The 27,983-nt window shown below is 33.6% G+C and overlaps 1 protein-coding gene across 2 annotated transcripts in view; it reads left to right on the top strand.

Annotated features, from left to right (window-relative positions):
- The window catches only part of CCDC15 (coiled-coil domain containing 15), a 51,546-nt gene extending 26,115 nt beyond the window's left edge, over positions 1–25,431 (top strand). Inside the window, exons 8-11 of one of the 2 annotated variants that reach the window (XM_012545132.3) lie at positions 1,217–1,320; positions 20,010–20,186; positions 21,799–21,947; positions 23,114–25,431. In XM_012545132.3, the coding sequence (XP_012400586.2) occupies positions 1,217–1,320; positions 20,010–20,186; positions 21,799–21,947; positions 23,114–23,235 (552 nt within the window). In that variant the 3' untranslated portion in view covers positions 23,236–25,431. The remainder of the gene's footprint in view (positions 1–1,216; positions 1,321–20,009; positions 20,187–21,798; positions 21,948–23,113) is intronic. The other variant, XM_012545134.3, reaches the window with a different exon arrangement.
- Positions 25,432–27,983: the final 2,552 nt, after the last annotated feature.

Genomic DNA, 27,983 nt, shown 5'->3' with positions numbered 1-27,983 from the left:
CTTAGTTCATATATAGCCTTATATGCTTAACTAGCTGTGTATTTCTAGGCAAATCACTTAATCCTGTTTGCCTTAGTTCCCCCTATAAAATGAGCTGGAGAAGGAATTGGCAAACTACTCTAGTATCTTTACCAAGAAAATCCCAAATGGGGCCATAAAGAGCTAGATACAATAGTTTGCAAATTATCTCAAGTTTTCAGCAATTTAATTACCATAAAGTGTATTTTCAGCAAATTCTGAAATCTTAGAACAATCCTAAGTTATACTTAATGATTCATATAATTTTGATTTGCTTCAGTAATTTAAATATATGCTTTTGATCAATTCAGGGGCTTTTCCTTGTCATTTCATTGCCTTGTTTGGAGCTAAACTTAGTTTAAACTAATGTTATTTACCCAAAGACTGGACATTATGCCAATAGGATATACACAAACCCATTGCCTGCCAATAATAATAATAATAATAACAACAGTAATAGTAATAGCTGGCTAACCTTTATATAAAGTCTTCTATGAGTTAGGTACTGTGCTCAGTGCTCTACAAATATTAGTTCATTTTATCCTTACAACAATCCTAAGGGATAAATGCTATTCTTATTTCTGTTTTACAGATGAGGAAATAGGGAGACAATGGTTAAGGTACTTACTCAGAGTTATATACCTAGTAAGTGTCTGAGGTAAAATTTGAACTCAGATCTTAATCCATTGCACCACTTAGCTGCTCTCAGGAAGATTGTTTCCTAAAACATTTGTCAACCATAATAGCATTTGATTTAATGTTACTTTAACCCTTTGGACAAATACTTTCCCAACTTGTGCATTATCTGTGAAATTTTATCATCACCTAGTAAGAGTTCTCTTGATGGGAACTTAAATTAATTCTTATTTTGTCACCTACTTTAGCATTGTGTACCTTTCTCTCTGTGGTTTTTATCTGTTTATTAGAAACAAAAAGTAGACATAACTTTATTTAGGAGGAAAAACTAAGTTATTAGTGCTTTGTCTTTGTCCAATATATCTTTAAATAGTCACATATGTTATGCAGGGTGCCCCAGAAGTACAGTTTAAAGCACTACTTCTAATGAATATCCGAAGTAGAAGGAAATTAGAATCTTTTCAAGGCCCTGTGCCAGCTTCCTCATATATGAAATACATATATTGTCATTTGAAAGTCCTCTGAGAGCTGGCTATTAGCAAATTTATAACTCTTCTTTTAGCGTCAAAAGCAGTACTTAAGATACAGACGACTTTTCATGGATATCGAGAGGGAACAAGTAAAAGAACTAGAGAAACAAAGAGAACTTAGGAAGAAAATTGAAAGGTAAGCCTTCCAGATTTCAGTGGGAACTTAAATTGACCATTTCATCTTCTCTAGGAAAGCAGGGGTACTAGATTGTTTTATATCAGCAAAGCATTTAATAGTCTCTTGTGAACAAGATAGATATATGTTTAATATGATTGTGTAGATTAATAATTTGTGCTATGATTGGACTAATGAAGAAATATTAATGAGTCGCTGTCAACTTTAAAGAGAAGTCTGTAGTTGAGTGCCTCAGGGATTCATTCTCAGCCTTCTTCATTTAATTATTTTATTAGCTACTTGGATAAAATTGTAGAAAGTATATCATGAAGCTAAGAGGGATGCTTTTTGTGTGTTAGAAAACATGATCCAGAAGATATTCTGCAGATTAAAGCAATGGCCATAAATTAACAACATGATTTCATTAAGGACAAAGGTCTGTACTTTCTTTAAAAGTCAGTTTTATGGGTACTATTTGAGAAAGATATTATTGAGATGCCTATTCTGATTAAATAGTTCTGTGGGTTTTTGTGACCTGTAAGCTCAATATGAATCAACACAGTTAATGCTATCTTAGTCTACATTCAGAGGGACCTAATATCCAGAATTCTGCTGTGGTCAAATCACATTTGTAATACTGTGTTCAGTTTTTAGAGATACATTTGAGGAAGACCATATAATGAAAATGATTCAGGGCCTTAAAATTTGAAAGATGCTTTATCTCTATTATTTCATTAATATTTTGTGACATAGGCAAACTGAAGTATGTGTCAAAGATGATTATTAGCACAGTAAGGAAAATGAAGAAGAGAGAGAGGAGAATGTGCCATATGAGTTTCATTTGAAAAAACTAAATTCTGATTAGAGTAGAGAAGAGAAGGCCTGGGAATCAGGAGAGGACATACTAAGCAGGCTTCAATTTGAAGCTCTTAGATTTGTTTTATGTGTTAGTAGAGGGCAAAACTAGGCCCTCCAGTTGGCAGAAATTTCAGAGGGACATCTGTATTGCATGTAAAGAAAAACAAGAGTTTTCTAAAATGTCAATGAACTGTCCAAGAAAATAGTTTTCAGTGACTCAGTGATATTTTAGGAGGTTAGGTAATGTTGCATTAGACGATCCTTCCAACTCTTAGGCTCTGTGATTCTGTATCTTTTACTGACTCATTTTGAACTAGCAATATATTTAATCATAATAGAGGATTCTTGTCTTCTCCATTCTTCTTAATAGAACTGGGAGGCATTGTTCAGGAAGGTGTTGATATAGGCAGGCTCCTTTAAATTTATAAAACAATTAGATTTAATAGTTGATTTTTTTTAAACCTAACAAAAAGATTCTCACTTTTGAGGAACTTTTTATAAGAAGATTTTATAAGAAGATAAGAAGCATTAAATAGTAAAAGCCATTGTCAATTGTTCTTTAGTTATATATAGATACAAGACCATGCTTAAACCCTGATAAATAATAAATAAAGGTAAAGCATACCTGAAATTATTATGTAAATGAATGGGAAACTATCACATTTGTTTTACATAATTTTATTAATGTATTGCTATCTCTGAATCAATAAACATCATTGAATAATACCAACTTAGTACAAGGTACAGAATACCTTGGAAAAGATGTAAAACTAAATAATGTGGATCCCTCCCTGCCTTTGAAGAACTTGCTGACTTTACTAAAGTTCACTTATATTTTGTTTTGTTTGTCTAGCTCAAAGATATGGTATTGTATAACACCCTTAATTTAATACAAATTTGTTATATAATTTGCATGATTTTTCTCATTAAAATCAAAAAGGTCTCCTGTTCTGAATAAAAAATAATATTGGGCATTCCTATAGCTTTTTAAAGCTAAGTGCAAAGAACTTTACATAGATTATATCATTTATTGTATCTTTTGTCATCTGGCTAGTAAATGTTATAAGCAAGATTTGAACTTAGATCTTCTTGATTCCAAGTACAGTACCCTGTGCATTATGATAAGCTGTTTTCCATTAAAAAATATATATTTCTGGATAAATTAATTGGATTTGGATAGATCACAAAGTGCAATACATATTATCTCTAGTATCCAAAATTTAGGTTTTAAGGTTGGGTATCAGAAGCACTAAGTAAGACGCTAAAGAAAAATTGAGAAGGGAGAGCTTTTCTCCTTATTTATACTAATAACTATTTCCTTGACCTTTTCCCATTTTTTTTGTGTCTCAAGAGTTGAGGAAGATTGTTAGTTTGAAACACTGCCTGAGAAACCTTGCATAGTATCTTATGAAAAGAGGATTTGGGAGTTAAAAAAATGGCCTTTTCTGCTGAATATCTATTTTGCAGTGAACAAAAGATAAGAAGATTCCTGAAATTTTTGTATGGAATTCCCACTATAAAGAATTATATTTAATGGGTTTAACCAATTGCTTTAAGTACTACTTAGTCCTAACTTTTTCTATTTAAGAATAATTTGAATGTTTTGCCCAATGAGCCATTTGTTTAGATTTTATATGTATAAAAACATTCTCATAATGTTTTCCTAGAAGTAGAAAGATCTTCAAAATATAATCTAGTTTGTCTTTCAGGAAGGATCATACTTTAAAAGCATAGTCTAAGATGCCTTTCTAATGATCTTCTGGGGGTAGTAAATCTACAACATCCTTTAGTAATAACTTGGACTAATCATCTTGATGGTAGGAAATACTTCCTTTTGTCTATTCCAGATCTTTCTTAGTGAACCTTGAATCTCTTACTATTGCTGTGATGTGGTCAGTATCAAAGAGCCTTTCAGTCTAATAGTATCTAGAATATAAATCTCAGCAGAGAAGCAAAAAAATAGACAAATTTAATTTAGTACATTTGGTTGAAATGGAGACAAACTTATTTGGTGTTTTATATCTAATCTAAATCTAACAGCATAGTTAGTGGGTAATTCTTTTCCAGAAAGAATTTTTTGCTGACCTGAAATAAAGGACAAACAACAAAAACAACTTTAAGATTCTTTAAGAGGATTTCAGATTAAAGCTTTTGTTTTGTTACTATTCCTGCAGAGATGTTTTTCTCTTTTTAGTGGACTTTCCTAGTCACAAGTAAATTAGAAAGTCCTCTTACTAATTTAGAGGTGATATTAGAAAATGTCCTTTTATAAATAATTTACTGAATTCATTTTTAAAAATCACATTTGTAATCACTGTTGTAACAAAGAACCTTAACATGTTCCCCAGACATTAAAAGGTTTAGACTATATTCTTTATAATTCTTTGGAAGTTTTGGCATGTTCTCTAATTTGAATTTTGAAAACATTGCACTCACTTTATCCCAAGTCAGTAAGGAGCCCCAGGGTGAGTATCATCTGTCATAAAATCTGCTTTAGTGTTAAGAATTCTTTTCAAGCTGCTTTTTATCTTACTTAAAACTTCAGAGTATAGTGAGCCTAGAAATGCTACTTTCCTTGAAATTGTTATATAGTTTTTAGAGACATCTAAGAAAGGGACCATTTCTCAGAAGGAATGTTGGTTATTATTCATAGAATAGGAAGAAAGGGACAGGTGTACAGAGAATGAATTTTTAAATATTAACAAAATTAAGGGCAGTATGGTATTGTAGAAAGAGCACATAGATTTATCATTAAGTTCAACTCTTAATTTTGCTACTTACCACCTTTGTGACCTGAGGCAACTCACTTAACTTTTGGACTTTAGTGTTCTCATTTATAAAATGGACTGGGAGCTTCTTGGGTTATAAAGATAATTCTATTTTTTAAAAAAATTTATTACATTATAAGTTCCAGATTGTCTCCTTCACTGCCTACCCCACACTACAGCCATCATTTCACACACATACACACACACAGCAAACACACATGTATGTGTGTGTGTGTATGTAAAACCATACTATGCATACTTTTGTTTACCAGTTTTTTTCTCTATAGATTGATAGGTAAAATCTTTTTTCTAGGTCCTTTGTAGTTGATTTTAATATTTATAAGTTTATTTAGTCATTCACAGTTTTTCTTTGAACAATATATATAATGTTCTCTCATTTCACTCCAATATTTCATGCAGGTTTTTCAACCTGCAACCTGTTCGTTATTTCTTACAATATAATAGTATACCATCATATTAATATACTAAAACTTGGTTAGTCATTCCCTAATTGATGGGCATCCTCTCAATTTCCAGTTCTTTGCTACCACAGTGTTACTGATGAGTCAAAGAATATAAACAATTTTATAACTTTTTGGTCATAATTCCAAATTGCTCTCCAGAATGGTTGGATCAGTTACAATTCTATCAACAGTATATTAGTATCCCAATTTTTCCATAGACTATTGATGTTTTCTGAAATCTCTACAGCTCTAAATCCCGTAACATTTTTAGCTCAATCATAGTTATGACCTTAGCTTTGACACGTAGACCAACCTGTTTAGTTTTGTTTTTTTAATAGCTCCAAACAGTTACAGTAATACTTCTTAAAGCTTATGATCCTTAAGAATCTTTTTTAAAGAGAGAAATATTGCCTTTTTTAAGTCTAAGAAACTTTTCCATCATATCATCTTTGAGAACTTCTGTTCTAACATTAAAAGGAAGATAATTCCTTAGTATATTTTGAAAAGAAATAGAAACAATGCTAATCTTTGTAACTGTACAGCAGGAAGAAATCCTTGGAGTTAAAGGGCTGGCAGGAATTGAAGCCAAAAGGAAGGATTTTCAGGTTTCAACTTTGCATTATGTATTTGTTAAATTTACCAACTCTTGGACATAGACATATGGAAGACAACCAAGAGCAATAACAAGAACTTATGATTTGATACCGGGTCATTATAAAAATACATTGGGGATTTAGAACTTACCAGCAGTAACACTTCATTTTAAAGAATGGAAATTTAAATTAAATGGAACCTATTTATTGTATGTTTGTGCAAATATCCTGTGTACTAGATTTTAAGACATTTTTGGAAGCATTTTAATTTTAACTACTTGCTTATAACTTCACTTTGATTTTAGAATGACTTGGGCTAGAGAGGGGGTATTATATTTACTATCTCTAATCACATTCAGCAGTATAAAAAAAGTCACATTTTGAAGTATAAGCATCGGCCTTAAAGCAATTCTTACTATGATGAATTCAGAGTATATATACTATATTATGGTAGATTAAAAGTGTATTTGTCTATGAGCCCTAGACCAAGTCTCTTTTATTTTCTTGTATAGAGCAAAATCTATTTTATAAGGGAACATAGTCTTATTATTAAATAGGAAAGTGTTCTATGTAAAGTCAGATGATCTGTTTTCAAATTCTGGTTCTCCCATTTATTATGCATGTGGCCTTGGGCAAGTTATTTTATCTAGTCTTCAATTTGCTGTGACATAAAATGAGAAAGGAGGGTTATTTTAGATGACTGCTACAGTCCCTTTTAGCTCTATAATCCTAAGAATTTGAAGAGTTTTCAGATAGAAGAGGATTTTTTTTTCTTTTTTGATCTTAGAAGACAGAACAATGGATTGAACTTACAGAAAGGCAGATTTTAACTTGATGTAAAGGAAAAACTTTGTAATGATTAAAACTGTCCAAAAGTGGAATATTCTACTTTTGAAAGTATCAGATTCTTTACTGGAGATATTCAAGTGTTAGATGTTGTAAGGGAGTTTCCTATTCAGCTAAATGACTCCCAATACCTTTTAGGTGAAATTCTTTGAAGAATGATCAAAGACTTAGCTTATAGTGACTACCGGTATTTTGGAGATGGTACTTTTAATGTTTAGGTTTAGTGATATGTTCCCATGGCCAGAAATATGGCATAGTATGTATATTTTCAAATAAAAATGGATTAGACAATTTTATTTGGACTTAATGACAGTCCTTAATGATTAGTCCATACAAATAACTTTGTATATTTCAAAATGAGGTTTGAGAATCACTGATTTGGACTTTAGCAGCAAAAACTTTTGACCAAGATTTAGAACATACTTAGCTGCTGATGAATCTGTGATTGTATCAGTATAATTATTACTTTTAACAAGTCTCAATCTTTATCTGTCCATCTTGTGTAGTTCTTGTCCATTAGAGGCAATTGATGGTACAATGTATAGAGCATTGGGCCCAGACTCAAGAAGACTTGAATTCAAATCTGCTTCAAAAACTTACTAGCTTATGTGATCCTAGGCAAGTCATTTAACCTCAGCCTTGGTTTCCTCAACTTCAAAATGAGTATAGTTAAAGCACCTATCTTTTAGAGTTGTTGTAGGAATCAAATGTGATAATAGTTGTAAAAGTACTGAGCATACTTCCTGGCACATAGAATGTGCTATATAAATGCTTATTTTCTTCCTTTTCCCTTTGCATGTGTTTCAGAATTACTTTATAGGGGATTCATTCAGTCCTGTGACATTGCACTAATATCAATAAAGTATATATATCAATTAACTCCCATTCTTACAACATGACTGACTATTCCAATTCTTTTTCTGTCATCTCTCTGATGACAGTTTTTATACCGCTTAAGAAAATTCATTGATAATGCCTTTTACAGGCTTCTCGACCCTAATATGTACCCTAACATTGTCCTTTGGATAACTCTAAACTTTAATGTTTTTTCTTGTGAGAACATTTTTATTAATGTATTTTTACAGCATCATAATTTCCCTGTGTATACTTCTTTAGTCTTTGCTTCCTCCTTCAACTTTCTTTGAAACAAAATAATTAAACAAAAATAACCAAGACAGTAATTCTGTCTGCCAGTTAGCATCCATAGTCCTCTAACCTCTCATTTCAGTATTGATTGTTGCATTTATTCTCCCCACTGATGCTCAACATAGCTGACAAAGTGATTTCCTTAAGCCCTGGTCTGACACTGCAATTTTTTTACTCATTAAACATTCAATCAAAGTTTTCTCTTAACTCTTATTTTTAAACCTCCACGATAATCTCATTCCTAATTCTTCAGCTCTCAGTTACCATACGCCATTATGGGAAAAACTCGAGTTTTGATTTTACAGAAATTGGTCAGCAAGTTGAGATAGTTGTTTTTTGGTATGCTGTCTAGATTTACATAGCTGTCTTCCCAAGGAGCAAGCCTCTCTTCATTTCATGGCTATAGTTACCATCTGCAGTGATTTTTAAGCCCAAAAATATGAAATCTGACATTATTTCCATTTCTTCTCCTATTTGCCAGAAAGTGGTGGGGACCAGTTGCCAAGATCTTAAAAAAAAACCAAAAACCAAATATGTTAAACTTCAAGCCAGCTTTAATGCTCTACTCTTTCACTCTCATCAAAAGGCTACTTAAAATTCATCTTTACTTTCTGCCATCAAAGTGGTTCACATGAAGTACTCTGTATATAAATTAAATAAGTTGACAATATAGAGCCTTGTCATACTCCTTTTCTAATCTTAAACCAACCACTTGTTCCATATTCAGTTGTAACTATTGCTTCTTGATCCTCAGGAAATTCTGAGAATTCATCTCTGAGGACTTGACACATTTTGTTGTAGTGCACACAGTCAAAAGCTTTAGTGTTGTCATTGAAGCAGAAGTAGATTTTTTTTTCCCCTGGAACTTCCCTTGTTTTTTCCATAATCCAACGAATGTTGACAAATTAGTCTTTTGTTCCTCTGCTTGCTTCTTTGAAAGTCATCCTGCTCTTCTGCTAATTCTCATCTTACATATTGTTGAAAGTCAAGCTTGCAGAATCTTAAGCATAACCTTGCTGGTGTGTGAAATGAATATAATCATTTAGTAATTTGAACATTCTTTGGCAGTACCCTTCTTTATTATATTGAAACATAAGCTGATTTTTTCTGATTTTATGGCTACTATTGTTTTCCAAACTTGCTAACATATTGAGTGGAGCACTTTAACAACATCATGTTTTAGGATTTTAAATAATTCAGATGAAATACTACCACCTTATTGTTAGCAATGCTTTCTAAGGCCCACTTTATTCTCTAGGATTTCTGGTTCTAACTCAGTAACCGCATGATTGTAGTTATCATTGATGTTAAAATCTTTCTTGAATAGTTCTGTGTAGTCTTGCTTCCTCCTAATCTCTTCTTCTTTTAAGGGTCTATTTTTGTTTTTTATCAGCCCACTTTTTCCACAAAATGTTCCTTTGATATATCTAATTTTCTTGAAGAGATCTCTTGTATTTCCAATTTCATTGTTTTTTTTCCTTATTTCTTTGCATTGTTTATTTAAGAAAACCTTCTTCTCTGCCCTTGTCTCTAATTCTGCATTCACTTGGGTATATCTTTCCCTTTCTCTTTTCCTTCTTTCCTTGGCTATTTTGAAAGTCTCATCAGGCAGCCATTTTGATGTCTTGCTTTTTTTTTTTTCCCTTTGGAATATCTTTTGTTGCTGCCTTCTGTAGTTCTTCCTATAGTTCTTCAGGCAGATCTAATTCCTTAAATTTATTCATTGTCCCAATTTCATAGAGATATTGTTTAGATCATATCTTTACAATCTGATGATTTTCCCAACTTTCTTCAGTTTGATTGAATTTTGCAATAAGAAACTCATGGTATGAGTCACAGTTAACTCCAGGTCTTCTTTTAACTGACTATATAGAGGTTTTCCACCTTTGATTGGTAAATATATCATCAGTCTGATTTCTGTATTAATCATCTAGTGATATCCATTGGTAGAGTCACCTTTTGGATATAAAGACACATTTTAGATTGTTGAAAAAGTGTTTGCTATGACCAGTGAGTTACCTTGGCAAAACTCTCTCTCTCTGCCCTGTTTAATTTTGTATTAATTAGTCCAAGGCCAAACTTTCCTGTTATTCCAACATTCCAATCCCCTATGATGAATCTTTTTTTGATGTTATTTCTAGAAGATGTCATAGGTTTTCATAGACTTGATCAACTTTGGCTTCTTCGGCATTAGTGGTATTACTGTGATATTGAATGGTTTGCCTTGGATTGAAACAGATAGCATTCTGTCATTTTTGAAATGATAATCTTGCACAGCTTTTCTCACTTACGTATTGACTACAAAGGCTATTTCATTTCTTCTAAGGGATTCTTGACCATAAGTATATGGTATATGTAGTGATCACCTGAATTCAATTTTCCCATTCCCATCCTTTTAAGTTCACTGATACCCAAGATGTCAGTATTTAATCTTTCCATCTCCTATTTAACTACATCCAATTTTCCTTAGTTCACAGATGTTACATTCCAGATTCCTATACAATATTGATCTTTTCAGCATCAGACTTTCCTTTCATAATCAGATATATCTATATCTGAGCTTCTTTTCATTTTTACCCCAGACGATTTATTAGTACTAGAGCTACTTGTAGTTGTCCTCTTTGCTTACTCAGTTGTGTGTTGGAAAGCTTCCAAACTTAGGAGTTCATCTTCTGGTATCATGGCTTTTATCACTTTTGTACTGTCCTTGGGATTTTCTTGACAGAGATATTGAAGTGATTTGCCATTTCCTTTTCCAGTGATTCACATTTGAAAGGAAATCTCACTATGATGTGTCCATCTTAATATATAGCTCATTGTTTTTTTGAGCTATGCAAGCCCCTTTGGCTCTACAATGCAGTGATTCAGGGGAAAATCTCACTGTTGCAATGCAGTTCTTCTGTACCTTTTTAATTAATTGACATATCCCACTCACCACAGGGATTCTCATAAACCTTCTCATCCCTCTTCCAACTTTCCATGACTCTTTTTATTCCCATTCTCTCAGCTGAAAACCTTGCCTCATATTTCACCGAAAAAAATTGAGGTAATTTGTAGTGTTCTCTGGTTCAGTTTCCCTGGGGGTCTTTGGAAGCAGCCTTCCTTTCAATCAGAGTAATCACCACAAGAGTACCCAGGGGTAAAGTCCAAATCCTTTATTATCTCCTTCAAAGTCTTGTCTCCTTGCCTAGGGCCCGCTTAACTTTCTTAAGAGGCCTTCTAGAGTCTTGGTTTCAGTAGAGAAGTGCAGGAGGCCAGGCCACCAGGAGCCTGACTGAAGGTGAAATGAATTTCTGTCTTCTTGGCTCCGAGAGCTTCCAGTGCGCTTATCCTTTGTGCTCTCAGTCCCTGCTTATATGCTCCACACTGAGTATAAACCAATCATTATATCACTAGGAAACCATTATTTGTTATAAGACTAAATCAGTCATACTGAATCATGCTAAACTAGATAATCATTGTCTCATCAATTCCACTTAGTACCTTGTAAGCATCCTTGTTTCAAGTTCAGAGTTCTGGCCTATAAAAGTAATTAATTTGTCTCATGCTCCCTCTCTCCCTCTTACATCACTCAGGTGCTTTTTACCACTGTCTCCCCCTTCACTTCTATTTCACATCAAGAGTTAATTTTTCTTCTTGACAAAGCTAACTCCTGCATTCCCAAATCATCTCATTCCATTCTCCAGTAAATTTCCCTGTTTGTTATTTCTACTCTTTCACTAAAATTCAATTGTTCCTTCTCTGCTATCTACTTCCTTACAACCTACAAACATATCCAAATCTCTCCCATCTTCAAAAAACCCTCACTTGATTTTTCCATCTCCATTGGCTATTTTCCTATATCTCTCCTCTCTTTTAAAGAACTCTTTTTTTAAAAAAATTTAATAATTGCTTTTTATTTTCAAAATATATGCAGATAGTTTTCAACAATCACCCTTGCAAAAACTCATGTTCCAATTGTTCACCCTCTCTCCCACTCCCCTTCCAGCTCTCACCCCCTCTTTTAGACAGTAAATAATCCAGTATAGGTTAAACATGTGTAATTCTTCTAAATATATTTCCACATTTATCAAGGTACACAAGAAAAATCAGATCAAAAAGGGAGGAGGGAGATAAGAAAGAAAAAACCAATAAGCAAACAACAAAAAAGGTGAAAATACTATGTTGTGATCCACATTCAACCCTTATAGTGCTCTTCCTTTATGCAGATGGCTCTTCCATCACAAGTCTAAATGAATTGACCTGAATCACCTCATTGTTGAAAAGAGCCAAGTCCACCAAATTTGGTCATCATATAATCTTGTTATTGTGTAGTGTTCTGTTGGTTTTGCTCAGTTCACTTAGCATCAGTTCATGTAAGTCTCTCCAGGCCTTTTTGAAATCATCTTGCTGATCATTTCTTATAGAACAGTAACCTTCCATAACATTCATATACCATAACTTATTTAGCCATTTTTCAACTGATGGACATCCACTTAGCTTCTAGTTTATAACAGAACTCTTTGAGAGATCTAGGTGCGATCGATGGCCTCTACTTCTTCTCTCCTTATGTTCTTAATTCTTCATTCTAATTTATGACACCATTATTCAACCTAAAGTACTCTTTCCAAAGTGCCTAACTTACCCTATTACATTGAAGGTACTACTCCTTCCTAGTTATTCGAGCTTGAAACCTATTGTTATTCTCAGATCCTCACACTTTGTCTTATCCCTAGTCCTGTCATTTCCTCCTTTGTAGCATTCCCCTTTCTCTCCTCTGACACTTCCACTATACCGTTATATACCCTTATCACCTCATGCCTAGATTATTGCAATAATTTGCTTTTTATTTACCCTGCTACAAGTCTTCTCCCCATTGCAGTCTATCATCCCTTTAGCTATCAAATTGATGATCTTAATAATTAACATCAATCTGACCATATCACATTTTCTCCCATTTATAAGTTCTGGTGACTCCCCTTTATCTCCAGGATCAAATATAAAATTTTCTGTCTTTCAAAGCCTTCATAATCTGGCCCCTTCCTGCCTTTCCAGTTTTCTCATACCTTATTCCCCTTGGACACTGGCCTTCTTGTCACCTCATGCACACAATACTTCATCACTTAACACTGAGCATTTTCACTGACTATCCCTCAATTCCTGAAACTTTATTTTTCTTGGCTTCCCTGGATTCCTTCAAGTCTCAACTAAAATCCTACATTCTATAAAAAGCCTTTCATAGTCCTTAATTTTAAAGCCTTTTTATATTTGTTGTTCAGTCATATCTGACTCCTTGTGATCCCATGGACTTCTCCATGGAGAATTCTTGGCAAAGATACTGGAGGGATTGCCGTTTCCTTCTCCAGGGTCATGCTGCTATTAAGGTTCTGAGGCTGGATATGAACTAAAAAATATGAGTCTTCCTCACTCTTAAGTCCAGCACTCTATCCACTGTGCCATTTAGCTGTCTCTTTTTTAATTGACTCTCCCACTAATTCTTCTTTCTCCCTTCTTACGTTTCTCACTTGTTTGCTTAAGTGAGATATATTTTTGTTTCCATCTAGGTATATGTATGTGTTTGTATTCTTCCCTCCTTGACCAATTCAAATAAGATTATTGGGTGATATTGTTAGGTGTCAGCTATTCTCTCCCTATGGGCTCTCTCTTTTCTGTTTGTATAGATATCTACTTGAGCACCCTGTGTGATTTAATTTTCTTTAACTGTCCTTTCCCTTCCCCCCATTCCCACCTGTAATATATTATTCCCTTTTTTTTTCTGTTCTTAAGATCTTAAAGACTTAAAGAACCATTCCCAGATTTTCTTTCTAATTGGACCCCCTCTTCTACCTCTAATGATATTATGATTCTGTAGGGACACACATAACATCTTCCATATTAGAATATTAATCATTTGTCCTTATTTTAGTTCCTTATTTTTCACTTATACTTTAAAAACAATATATATATTTCTCTTAACTCCTGTGTTTGAACTTCATTTTGCTTGCAACTCTGGACTTTTTATTATAAATTTCATTTGTTTGATTTTTCAGCTGTAACATTGTACTTTTCTTTGCCTTCAAAATATTTTATTCCAAGCTCTCCACCCTTTTATGGTGGTAGTTTCTAAATAACAGATGATTCTGAGTTCTTAGTGCTTCCTTTTATGTCTGGCTTCTAGACCTGTTTTTTATTTGATTTAGAAACTCTTTATTTTGGATATAATATTCCTAGAAATATTCATTTGAAGGTTTCTTTTAGAAGGTAATTGATAGATTCTATTTCTACTTTGCCTACTATTTCTACTTTCCTAAGAGATTTGGGCGATTTTCCTTTAATAGTTTTTGAAATAAACTATTTAAGATCTTGTTTTGGTCATAGTTCAGGTAATCTGAAGAGTCTTAAATTGAAATTGTTTTCTTCTCAATTATCAATCTAATTCTTCACATTAAATTTTTTTTTTTTTTTTACTTAAACATTGTCACCACAAATTTTCTTTGGTAGCCAACAGTGGCCATTCAATTAATGTTTCGTCTTTCAGTTTTATTTGATTTGTTTCCCCTTGGCCTTTTCCATAAGGAAAAGAAATGTATTTAACTAAATTCATAATTCTTCCTTTTACCTTCCCTGTCTTCCCTCTCATACCTTAGGCGTATACTTTTCTCTTTAACTACTTTTTCATGTTCTTTCATATACTATGTTTAGATTCTACCCTAGGTATATGTAAATTCATCAGACCCAACATCTGCTATCTTTTTGTTGTTGTTGTTGTTGTTGTTGCTGAGGCAGTTGCCCAGTGTCACAGCCAGGAAGTGTTAATTGTCTGAGACCAAATTTTAACTTAGGTCTTCCTGACTTCAGGGCTGGTGCTCTATCCACTCCACTACCTAGCTGCCCCTGCTATCTTATTTAAAGATACAGACAATCTTCCCTCTATCTATCTAGCATCTTAGCTTGATCTTTTAAATTTTAAAGTCTTTCAGTCTCTTTATCTTTTTTATTTTTATAAGTATTGAACTCTTAAGAAGGAAGGTGCTGTATAATTTAATATAACTCAACATTTGTATTTCTTCCTTCTCTATGTCCTTTTTGGCATCTTTAATGTTTCCTCCTTGCACACTTTCCCTCACAGCTTTTATATCTTTTCTTTTCCTGACATACAAATATTGACCTTAAATTGAATAAAACAGAACCTTTTAGCTAAGTAACAACAATGAGCTTCTTTTCTCCCTTGACCTTTTTATCCTGATTATTGGGCTTAGGATTTGTTGGATGAAATTGTAGTTGTTACTGGATTTTTATTTTAGGCCACTTTATTAAAAAGACTCTCTTATTAAACTGCAGATCTGTATACTAAATTATCTTGTTCCCCATCCTTTCCATTTTTTTGAAGAGTGCCTAGATTTAGTTTATAGTTTAGCAAAGATTACTGAATTGAGGATGGAAGAGCACACAGAAGATAATTCTAAATTCAGTGTTCTTGTCATTCTAATAAAAAGTAGAACTGTTCATAAATAGTATTTATGAACAATATTGTAGATGACTTAATGCTCTAAATGACTTAAACCAACATCCAGAACAATTTCCAAATTTAACTGCTCTTTCTAGAACCTGGTTATTACAACCCAAACAGGACAGACTTCTAATTGGGGATGTGTTAATCTTAGAAAATATATTCTTCCTCTTGAACTTACAATAGATAACCTGGATCAGTGGACAGATGCTGGGGTGGTCCTACATGTCAGACTAAGAATTTAGCATTTTATTTTATTCAGTAGGCCAATTTAGAGGAAGGGTTTGTTTGGGATTTTTTGTTTGTTTTTTCTTTTTTTCTTTGAATATGAAGTAAGTAGGATAGTGGAGAGACTAGAAGCAAGGAAGACAGGGAAGCTGTTTTGTCTAGTATCCTAGGTGAAAAATGATGAGCCATTTTAGCTCAGGCCCTCATCACATCTTTTCTGGATTATTGTAGTACCCTGGGTAGTTTCACTGTTCTTATCTCTCTTCTCTACAATCCATCCTATACACAACTGCCAGTTGATATTCCTAAAGTGTAAGCCTGACCATGCCACTGCTGAAGAAAATTCTGCAATTCCCCATTTCCGTTAGGATAATATAAATATTGTTCTTTTTGTCATCTAAAGCTCTTTTAATCTAGTGCCATCTTGTCTTTCTTTGTTATTCTTTATACATTCTGCACTGTAGCTAAGGTTGCCCTTTTGCTGCCCTCTATATATGACATTCTTTCCCCTGCCACTCTACTTTTATAGATCTTTGTTCTCCATTCTGGGAACGTTCTCACTCATGCTTCTTAAAACCCCTGGATCCTTTTAAGGCTCAACAAGTATTAACTGCTTCAAAAAGTCCTTTCTAATTCCTCCTATTGTATATATATGGTACTGCATGCTATATGTATCAAAGAATTACTAAACAAGTGCTAAGTAGATGTGAAAAGAGAGAAGATAGGTGCAAGAGATATTTTAGAGAAAGATGGAGATGGTTAAAATGACAGGAAAAGATAATGATAAATATTGGAGGGGATGTGGGGAAAACTGGGACACTAATGCATTGTTTTTGGAGTTATTAAATGATCCAACCATTTTGGAAAGCAATTTTGAACTATGCCCAAAGGCCTATTAAACTGTGTATACCCTTTGATCCTACAGGGTTACTACTGGGTCTATATCCCAAAGAGATCTTAAAAGGAGGGAAAAGGACCCACATGTGTAAAAATGCTTGTAACAGTTCTTTTTGTAGAGGCAAGGAATTGGAAATTGAGAACAGAGTGTGGAACACAACATAGCATTCTCACTCTCTATGTTGTTATTTGCTTGCATTTTGTTTTCTTTTTCTTCCTTCTTGATCTGATTTTTCTTGTGCAGCAAGATAACTGTATAAATATGTATACATATATTGGATTTAACATGTATTTTAACATATTTAACATGTGTTAGATTACCTGCCAGATAGGGGAGGAGATGGGGAAAGGAGGGGAAAATTTGGAACAAAAGATTTTGCCAGAGTCAGTGTTGGAAAAATTGCCCATTCATATGTTTTGTGAATAAAAAGCTTTAATAAAAATTTTTTAAAAGGAATTGGAAATTGAGTGGATGCCCCTCAGTTGGAGAATGGCTGAATAAGTTATATTGTAATAATGTTGTAATGGAATATTATTATTTCATAAGAAATGATGAGTAGGCTGATTTCAGAAAACCCTGGAAAGACTCACATGAATTGATACTGAGTGAAATGAGTAGGACTAGGAAAACATTGTACACAGAAATAGCAAGATTATATGATGATCAATTGTGATAGATCCACATCCAGAGAGAACTGTGGAGACAGAATGTGGATAAAAGCATGACACTTTTTTTTTTGTTTGTTTGCTTTTTCTTTATGATTTTTTCCCCATTCAGTATGATTTTTCTTGGACAACATCACAAATATGAAAATATGTTCAAAAGAATTGCATATGTATAATCTACAGATTTCTTGCTGTCTTGGGGAGGAGAGATGGAAGAGTGGGAAAAAGGGAGAAAAAATTTGGAACGCAAATTCTTATAAAAATGAATGTTGGAAAACAAAATGCTGTTTTGTATTTTTATTTTTTAAAGCTTTTTATTTTCAAAACATATGCATAGATAATTTTCAACATTTACCCTTGCAAAACCTTGTGTTCCAAATTTTTTCTCCCTTTTTCAAAAACTCCCATCCCCTCCCTTAGATGGCTAGTAATCTAAGGTAAACATATGCAATTCTTATATTTATATTTCCACAATTATTATGCTGCAAAAAAAAAATCAGATCAAAAAGAAAAAAAAAAGACAAAGAAAACAAAATGCAAGCAAACAACAACAAAAAAGTGAAAATATTATGTTGTGATCCATACTCAGTCCCCACAGTTCTTCCTCTGCATGAAGATGGTTCTCTTCATCGCAAGTCTATTGGAATTGGCCTGAATAACCTAGCTGTTGAAAAGAGCCTTGTCCATTACAGTTGCTCATTACATAATCTAGCTTTTGCTGTGTACAATATTCTCCTGGTTCTTCTCATTTCACTTAGCATCAGTTCATGTAAGTTTCTTTAAGCCTCTCTGAAATCATCATACTGTTCTCATAGGAATAATAATATTTCATTACATTCATACCATAGCTTACTCAGCCATTCTCATCAGTTTCTAGTTCTTTGCCATTACAAAAAGGTCTGCTATAAACAGAAAAAAACATAACTTTTGAGAAAAAAATAAAATATATTCCTATGAGCAAAAAGAAAATGAATGTTGAAAACTATCTTCATATGTAAAATGAAATAAAAAATTATTGAGAAAAAAGCTAATTAGATTTGGTGAAGACAAAGGAAGAGTCAATATTGCTAATCCTTCAAGCACGCTTAACATCTCAGTTCCTCAATTTGCTTAATTGCATGACCTGCTCCTCTAGTCTACCTCACACAAAAATGGTCATATCCTTGATTTTTTCATCACCCACAAGTGTTCTACTTCCTTGTTTAAAAACTCCATAATTTATCTGATCATTTAGTCTTTCCCTTTGCTTTACAACTTCTTACCCTTTTATTCATCCTTGTAATCTCCATCCTCTCTACCCCTCTTTTCTTCCCCAAACTATCAGGCCCTCACCAGTAAACCAATTCTTCTCTGTTCTTTTTAACTCAGCTCATTTGCTCCCTCATTCTATCTCCAAACATTCTTTTCCGAATGCCAAATCTGGATTACTCCTACCACTTACCTCTTTTGCTCCTAATTCACTTGCTATTCAACATAACTAGAGAATAGTCATGAAACTTGACTGGTTAGATCCATTACACATTTATATTTCAGAACTTCAATTTATATTCCAGAAGTAAGTATCCTCACTTCATCAAGACAATCCTTTTATATCTTTCTAATAAATCTCTGTTCCTTTCACCAAAGCAACTATTCCAAACTATATTCCCTAAGCCTTCCACTGAATCTCTACTCTCTTAGCTAAAGATTTCAGTTTATACTTCTCTGAAAAAAATCGAGGCTATTTATTGATAACTCCCCATTTTTTTCCTCCCCTTCATTTCATATTACTTAAACATCTTCCCCTGTTATCTTTACCTTCACTTCCAACTTTCTTGAAGAAATAGCTCTTCTTGCCAAGGCCACTCCCTCTACATGCACCCTTGATCCCATCTTTTCCCATTTTTTCCTAGCAGATTCTGCTATCATTCCCAACTCTTTCTTATCTTCAAGTTCTTCCTTGTGTGTACTGGCTCTTTGCATATGTTGCTCACAAAAACACCCATGTCTCCAATTTCCTTAAAAAAACCTTCATTTGGTTCAACTTTCCACAGCTATATCTGACAATATAGCTACTACCTTATCTTTCTTCTCTTGTTATTGGCCAAATTACTTGAAAAAACCATCTACACTTGGTGCTGCTATTATTTTCCTCTCTCTAACTTCCAAAGCCTTCCCAGTTTGACTTTTCACCTCATCATTCAATTGAAATCACTGTTTTCTAGTGCCTTTACCAAAGATTTTTTAACTGCCTGATCTAATGATCTTTTCTCTTGTCATCTTTTTGAATATCTCTGCAGCATCTTCCCTCAGATGACTGACTTTCTACTCCCATATATACCTTTTATGTATCTAGTTGTGTGAAGGTTGTTATCCCCATTAGAAAGTAAGTTCTTGGAGGGCAGGATATCTACAGCTCTTAGCGCACACTGTCTAGCACATAGTAAGTTCTTAATAAACATTTGATAACATCCAGACTAAATGGCATAATGAAGAATATGGCAAATAAAAATCTTTGCAGCTCTCCATTTCCCTCTGAAAACTTGTTTGTATGTAAAGGGGTATGTGTGAAAAGATTCTTGTAAAAGAAATCTCCAAATTACCTATTTGTAATTAAGGACAAACTTATTCTTATTCTACTATATTCTTTGACTTTGGGGTTTTTTGGGGGTGGGGGTAATGATTCCAGAGAATTGCATCCAAGGAGTATTTGGCCAAATCATGCAAAATTTTTGTATACAGTTTGTAGAAATAATTATTATATATTTGTCTCCAGAATTAAGAAATGGAAAGAGCAGCAGCGTTGCATTGAAGAGCAAAGGATTTTGAGAATGACATATCAGGAAGACTTGTATTCCGAGAAAAAGACATGTGAAATATTAACTGATTTAGAATTGGAAGATAAGAGAGGAGTAGCTAATAAAAAGCAGCAGAGGAGCAGAGAATGTATCAGGTACTTTGGGAGAAGTGGTTCAAAACTTACTACAAATTTAAAAGAATCATGGTTCTGTCCCTTTTCAGGAAAAATGAGGCTATCTATGTTTCCCCAATACTTTTATTTTTTTCTTGCTGACCTTATCATCTTCCATGGTTTCAGTTATAATTTCTATGTACCTCATTCCCATATATCTGTATATTGAGCCCTAGTTGCCTGAGCTCCAATTCCACCTCATCAGATGTCTTTTGAGTATTTTGAACTGGTTTTCTTGTTGCCATCTCTAACTCAGCATCCAAACCAAAATCACTTATCTTTTCTCTAAAACTCTGCTGTCTTCCCAAGTTCTTTATTACTGTGAAGACTCTCCCAGTCCAGTCACCAAGGCTCCCAACCTAAGTCATTCTTGACTCTTCACTCTCATTCATCCCTCATATTCAATCCTTTTTCAAGATTTGTTCCACATGACTAATAAGGAAATATGTTTAAAATATGTATAACCTATATCACATTGCTTGCTGTCTTAAGGAGGAGGGAGGTAAGGGAAAAAAGAAGAAAAAATTTAAAACTCAAAATCTTACAGAAATGAATGTTAAAAACTATCATTACATGTAATTGGAAAAATAATGTTGAGAGAGAAAAAAAGATTTATTCCTATCCTTTAGCACATCTTTACAACATCTCTCATATACATTTCCTTCTTTCCATTCCCAGAGTCACAGTCTTCCTTCAGGTTCTCATAACCTCTTGCTGAAATTATTGCAACAGGTTTCTAATTGGTATCTTTTCCTCAAGTCTCTCCACACCCCAATTCATTGTCCATTCACTTGCCAAGATAATTTTTTTTTAATACATAGGTATGTCACTCTCTTTCTCCCTTTTACTTTCCTTTTACTTTTAGGATCAAATGAAAACTCCTTTATTTGGCATATAAAACTTTTTATATCCTATCTCTACCATTCCATCCTTCTTAAATTTTACTCTTCTCTAAATACTCTATGTTCATTGACTGCCTGGCAATTCCTATAATATGAGACTTCATTTCTGTGGTTTTGTACCAACAGTCACCCACATTTGAAATGTTCTCTCCCATCCCCTCCACTTCTTAATTTTCCCCTAGTTTCCTTCAGGATTAAACTTAATTCTATCTCCTCCAGGAGATCCCTCAGCTGCTAATATTCATTCCTTCTTTCAGAATGCTTTCTGCCTATTCTGTATTATATCTTTTCTGCCAAGTTCTTTATGTATCATTTTATTCGCTAGAATTTTAGTTCCTTGAGAACAAAAACTTTTGTTTCTGTCTTTTTATTACCAGTGCTTAGTACAGGTCCTAGCACATAATATGTTCTTAATAAAAACTTCTTAACTTGAGAAAAGAATACTTTATAATATTTTCCCCATGTTGTAGAGATGGTTAAAAAATAAATTAAGGTACAAAAGCAGAAAATGTTTTACTCAGGAAATCACTTAGAAGGTCTGGTTTGATTCTTCAATCTACTTTATTTATGATGAATTAATAATTAAGACGCCAGGATTTTCTGCCTTCCTTGCCTGCCTTACCCATATTTTCTTTGTGTCATAGACTGGCACATAGAGAGTGTTTAATAAATGTTGGCTGTGATTTTTACAGATATATAGAAGCTTTAAGAGCCCAGATACAAGAGAAGATGCGACTGCATAATATTGATTTGCCTCCATTATGCTGCTGTGGTTCTGATTTCTGGGATGCTCATCCTGATACCTGTGCCAATAATTGTATCTTCTATAAAAACAATCAAGGTATGTTTTTAGGAAAATGTGAGATCTGATGGCAAAAAGCTGAGACATGTTAAGGTTGAAAATTATTCATATTTGTCACCTGATCTTTGTGTATATCATTTTACTTACTCTCTTATGTTCGAAAATTATTTTCATATTAAGTCCTTATTATTTAACTTGTAAACACAGCCCATTGGTTATACAGAAGGAAAGCAGAATAGGTATTTAACAGCCACATAGAATAGAACTCTAGCCATTCCCAGACTATGGAGTATATCTAGGTGTTCTTTAATGTCATTTATATTATTTATTACATTGAGAATATAATCTTAAACTTTTCATGTAAAATTTTATTTTCAAATAATAAGTTTATAACAAAATATCAGTTAAAGTAAAAACTCATTAGTTAAAGTAAAATATACAACATTTCCCCATAAATCTGCACCTCTTTCCTGGAGGCAAGGAAGTTTTGAATTGTCCATTTTCTTGGGATATTGACATGATTTGGTAAAGTACCAACTCCATCATTAAGAACCCTAGCTGACTGGAAATGCTGCCTGCTGATCTTGGGGGAGCAAATTAATCATCATCGAGGTTCTTGGGTCCTGATTAATAACAAAGGCACTCATTTCTGTGTCCTAAAATAGTGTATATGAGATACTTTTAGTGAGATTCAGTGGAGTATATGAGATACTTTGTGTTTTTTATACTGGTGGCCTAAATTATTTTAATATCATTCAAATTACTTCCTCTGCTCATTTGTAAGATGGTAATAATACCTCTACTACCTAGCTCCACAGGTTGTTGTGAAATTGTAATGAGATAATGGAAGTAAAACCCTTTGCAGTCTTCAAAATGCTGCATAAGCACTAAAGGTCAGGGGTTGAACTCTTGGAGGCCGGAGGGAAATTCTTATTTTATTGGCATAGAAAACTTTCTTCAAGAAAATTCCCTCTACCAATACAGATTTGCATCTGTTTATAATCATAGAGAATTACACTGAGTGCTTAAGTGATGGTAATATGTTTGTTTGTTTGTTTGATTGATTGTTATTATTATTTAGATGATGTATTTCCAGGTTAGGGAAACAGAACTAATAGAGAAAGATTGGGCTGTGGAGAAGTTAACTTTACGTTATTTTGGAAGTTAATTTTTTTTTAATCAATGTGAAAATTCTTGGTTTACAGCATATACTCAAGCACTACATTCTGTCATCTCATCTTGTGAGATTTCTGAAAGTAACTCATCGATGCGACTCGCTATTCACAGTTTTGCATCTGCACGCAGAAGGAATTGGAAGATTCTGTAGCAGTAAGATTCTGGCATCAGTCTACACTCTAGATCAATTCTTCAGCGGGTATTTGGATTCAACTTATCAGGTGTATGATTCTAGGGAGTAGGATTGCAACATAGATATCTTTATACTCTCTCAGAAGTTAGTCCTTGATGGATGGATTACACCATGCCTTATGGAAAGAATACAGATTGGAGTCTAAACCTAGTTTCTCTTACATGTAAATCACACAAGTGCAATTGTATTAAAAGGTCAGCAGTCAGGCTTGAGACAGACAGTACCTGACTGCTCTGCTGCTGATGAAGAAGAAATATTTGTGAAAATTTCTCTTTTAGAGATTCTCAGTCATCATCTGTTCTGAATTTATTTTATTCTTCTGACCAAAGATAAAAATATTTGGATAGATCATGTGTTCAAATGAATTTCCAAGTATCATCAATTATCTTTATTGTTTTCTAGTTATACATCAGAATCTGAGATGGGAACTTTGGATTTTGAAACACATTATCATCTTAAATATTTATATCTTCTACATCACCAAAAAACCTAACCGAAAACATGGCTTCTTCTCCAATTCCATGACTTGGAGGCAGAGATTTTATTTGCAGTTTTTTCTTTAGAAGGCTTGAGGAAAAGTAAATAGTTTCTATGAATATTGAGAATCCTTATATGAAAGAAATAATACTTTGGAAGGTGAAACTAAACTTGAAATTAATCAAGTATTTTCTGATATCCCCTTTTTTAATCAGTGAATAAAATATTAGTTTTCCTGCTGAGCAGATAAAAACAAAAACAAAAAAATCTCTCTCTGATATGAGCTTGGTTTGTCATGGCAGCTTCCTAAACTTTTTTTTTCTGATAGGTAACTTAACCAGTCAGTTGCTAGTCAGTACTTAATGATAAAACATTTAAATTGGGATTTGATAGATGCCAAAACAGATCCTAGTGGGTGGCAGAAAAAAAATTTATCAAATTATTTTTTGATTAGACCATTTTGACCATTTTAAACCAAATTAATTATTTGTCAAAATGCTTGAAAGCTATATGTTCATAGCTCCAACCTCAAAGAATTCTCTTGACCTTTGTTTCAGCAAATGTTTATTAAGCACCTTATCTGTGCAAGCACTGATTTTTGAGATGCTCTAACAATATCCTTTCATCTTAACTCAAATATCTGAACTACATGGTGTAGAAAATCTCTTGCTGTTCTAAAAGTCTGTACTGGTGTGGTCTTATGATTTGCTTGTGGTCACTTGTTGAATTGGTAGTAGGACCAAAGTAGAGTTAATCTTTACCTAGGCCTAGTGAATTCTGTTTCCCCAACTAAGGCTTCTCACCATTCTAGGTTCAGCATAAATTCATCCTTAGCTGATGTGTCAGCACCATGATCATGATTTTCCATAATCAGTTTTGCTTTTATGGAACTGGAGAATTACTGAGAACGCAACTGCCCTCCTAAAAGAAACCTAGATCATCCCCAATGGGAAGTCTTAAATATAAGCTTAAGGAAATGAGAACTTTGAAGATCAGTTCCACAAACTTCCCCAGATTAATGCAGATTATAATTTCTTTAACTTTATCACAAGAAAAATTCAGAAAATTGAGTTGGTAAATTTTCAAGGAAATTTTTTTGTTTTGGAAAAAAACTAATATTGGGTTTGTTGTGAAAATTGTAGTAAATGCTGTCATTTCAATTGGAAATCTAATTTAATTTTTCTACTAAAATTCTAAAATTTCCTTATTTTGTCTTTGATATATTTGGTCACCTGCAACTTTGAAAGAGTGTTTGCGGGCCTATTCATTAAGTTCAGTACACTAAACTCTTGAAATTTCTAGAGATGATTTGTTGGGTTTTCTATTCTTTTTAAACAGAAGGAATTTATTGTAGACTAAGTTCTACCTGTTGGAAGTAAAAAAAAAAAATCACAGTTCAAATTCTAGTTTGCTACTGACTGACAAGTGACCTTTCTGAACCTTAGTTACTTTATCTGTAAAATGAGGAAGCTGGACTAGGTGACCTCTAGCATTGTTTTACTTCGGACAGAAAGAAGGTTCTCACAATTCCTAGCTGCTTCTCTCTTTCTTTCTAAGAACAAGATCCTGCTTTTCAGTTTCCCAGATGTATTAGATGGATAATTTATTTTGTGTACCTTGCTATTTTCTTCAATAATTCTAAGATTTTATAAATAAAGGTGGTTTTATACTTTTTAATTTTTTATCTTTGCCTCTTCTTTTCATTTGTCACGTGACATGTTTGTCTGTAGAAAGATGGTAGAATTGGATTGTAGACAGTGAGATAAGGAAACATCTGTACTTCCTTTTAAGCTCTCTTATGACATTGATCTTACTATTAAAGTCACTACTGAAGTATTTGATAGAGTTAAGGGAGAAGTAGAAGTATAGAAAGAGGTTATTAGTGAAAGCTATTACTAGAAACTCAGTGAGGAAATCTTATCCCCTTTAGCTCTCTATCCAGAAGAGATTTTTAATGAACTAGTATCCATACCAGGAGGACAGACTTTAGAATACTTTAAATATATGTCAATGAAGCATGCATTTTCCTTTCAGCATGAAGTTAGAAGGTCAAAAATGTCTCATGTTTCCCTGAATAATTTCACTTTGGGGCTGTTAGCCCTAACAACTTTGGTGATATTCATACTAAGAGCTCACATTTAGGTAATACTTTTCAGTTTGGAAAGTAATTTCCTATCCATTTTTGATGCATAGTATTTGTCACAGTCTGTGATTAATAAATGTTTGTTGAATGAATGGATATATGGGTATAAATAAAGATTTTTCACATAGTGATTCTGATAATTTAAGTGATTTAAGTGTCCATAATCATGTTTCAGCTAAACCAAGGCAGGACTAAACCAAGAACAGACCTCAGAGGATATCTAGCCCAATCATAATTGAATAAGACAATCCTTTAAAAATACCTGACAAATCATCAAGCCTTTGCTTGAAGTCACTGAGGTTCATCTAATTACTTCCAAAGATAACACATCCCTTTTTTTAATAGTTCTAAATTGTGCAGATGTTTTTTCTTATACTGATACTAAATTTGCTTCATTGTGACTTCTATCTACTTCTCCCGGTTTTATCCTAGTTCTGGGACTATAAGTAGAACAAGTGTATTAAATCTTCCCTGTGACAGCTCTTTTTAAAAACATCACATCCACATCTCCCCACCTCCTAGTCATTTCTTTTCCAGGTTAAAAGCTTTTAGTGCCTTCAGTCAATCTTCATGGTATTATCTCATTCTCTTTCCCCATTGTGGTTGTACTTCTTTTGGATGTTCTTCAACTTATTAGTGTCTAAAAGTGTGTTTAACATTAAATACAGCATTCTGACCAAAGGAGAGTACATGAGGACTATGACCATCTTAGTCATGGATATCCCACCTCTCAGTGATAACTAAAACCATTTTTTCAGCTGCTATAACACAGTAAATATAGTGAACTTTCTGCCAAAATTCATGTTTTTCAGGTGAAATATTCTTTACTTATGAATGGAACAAAGGAAAAAAGAAACTCTTTTATTTATGAAACTGAATTTTTTTACCCTAAAACTTTATTAAGATGAAATTAGAGATAAGTGTAGAACCCAACATTCTAATTTTTTAAGACTTGTGGAACCTGTCATCTATTGAACTAACAATTACCCTTGGCTTTTTCTCCAGGCATACCACCTGTGTGATTTCAAAGGCATTTTTTAAAAAAAGAGATTGATTAAGAGGTGGATAGCAACTAAATTACTATTGATTAGAGAAATGCAAATCAAGACAACTCTGAGGTGCCACTACATACCTCTCAGATTGGCTAAGATGACAGAAAAAGATAATGATAAATACTAGAGGGGATGTGGGAAAACTGGTACACTAATACATTATTGGTGGAGTTGTGAACTGATCCAACGATTCTGGAGAGCAGTTTGGATCTGTGCCCAAAGGGCCATAAAACTGCATACCCTTTGATCCAGCAGTGTCTCTACTGGGTTTATTTCCCAAAGAGATCATAAAGGAGGGAAAAGGACCCACCTGTGCAAAACTGTTTGTGCAGCCCTTTTTGTAGTGGCAAGAAACTGAGTGGATGCCCATCAGTTGGGGAATGACTGAATAAATTGTGGTATATGAATATTATGGAATATTATTGTTCTGCAAGAAATGACCAACAGGATGATTTCGGAGAAGCCTGGGGAGACTTATATGAACTGATGCTAAGTGAAGTGAGTAGAACCAAGAAAACATTGTATACAGTAACAAGATTATATGATGATCAACTCGGAAGGGCTTGGCTCTTCAACAATGAGGGTGACTCAGGCTGGTTCCAATAAATTTGTGATGGAGGGAACCATCTGCACCCAGAGAGGACTGTGGGGATGGACTATGGATCATAACATAGTATTTTTTTTTACCTTTGTTGTTGGTTTTTTCTTTCTCATATTTTTCCTCCTCTTGATCAGATTTTTCTTGTGCAATATGAAATATGTATAGAACAACTGCACATGTTTAACATATATTGGATTGCTTACTATTTGGGGAAGAAGAGTAGGGTAAAGGGAGAGAAAAATTTGGAACAGGGTTTTCAGAGGAGAATGTTGAAAACTATCTTTGCATATATATTTTGAAAATAATTAAAAAAAAACCATAGCAAGAACAGCAGTTTGAAAAACATTCCTGCTGGACTAGGAGGATACTCTCTCATTGCACATAAGGACCCTGGAAAAAGTGGGTTCACTAAAGTACAGTGAGAGTGAAGCAT

This window comes from Sarcophilus harrisii, chromosome 3 (genome assembly GCF_902635505.1).
Source record: "Sarcophilus harrisii chromosome 3, mSarHar1.11, whole genome shotgun sequence".
Lineage (NCBI taxonomy): Eukaryota > Metazoa > Chordata > Mammalia > Dasyuromorphia > Dasyuridae > Sarcophilus > Sarcophilus harrisii.
This window is presented reverse-complemented; position numbering and strand designations above follow the sequence as displayed.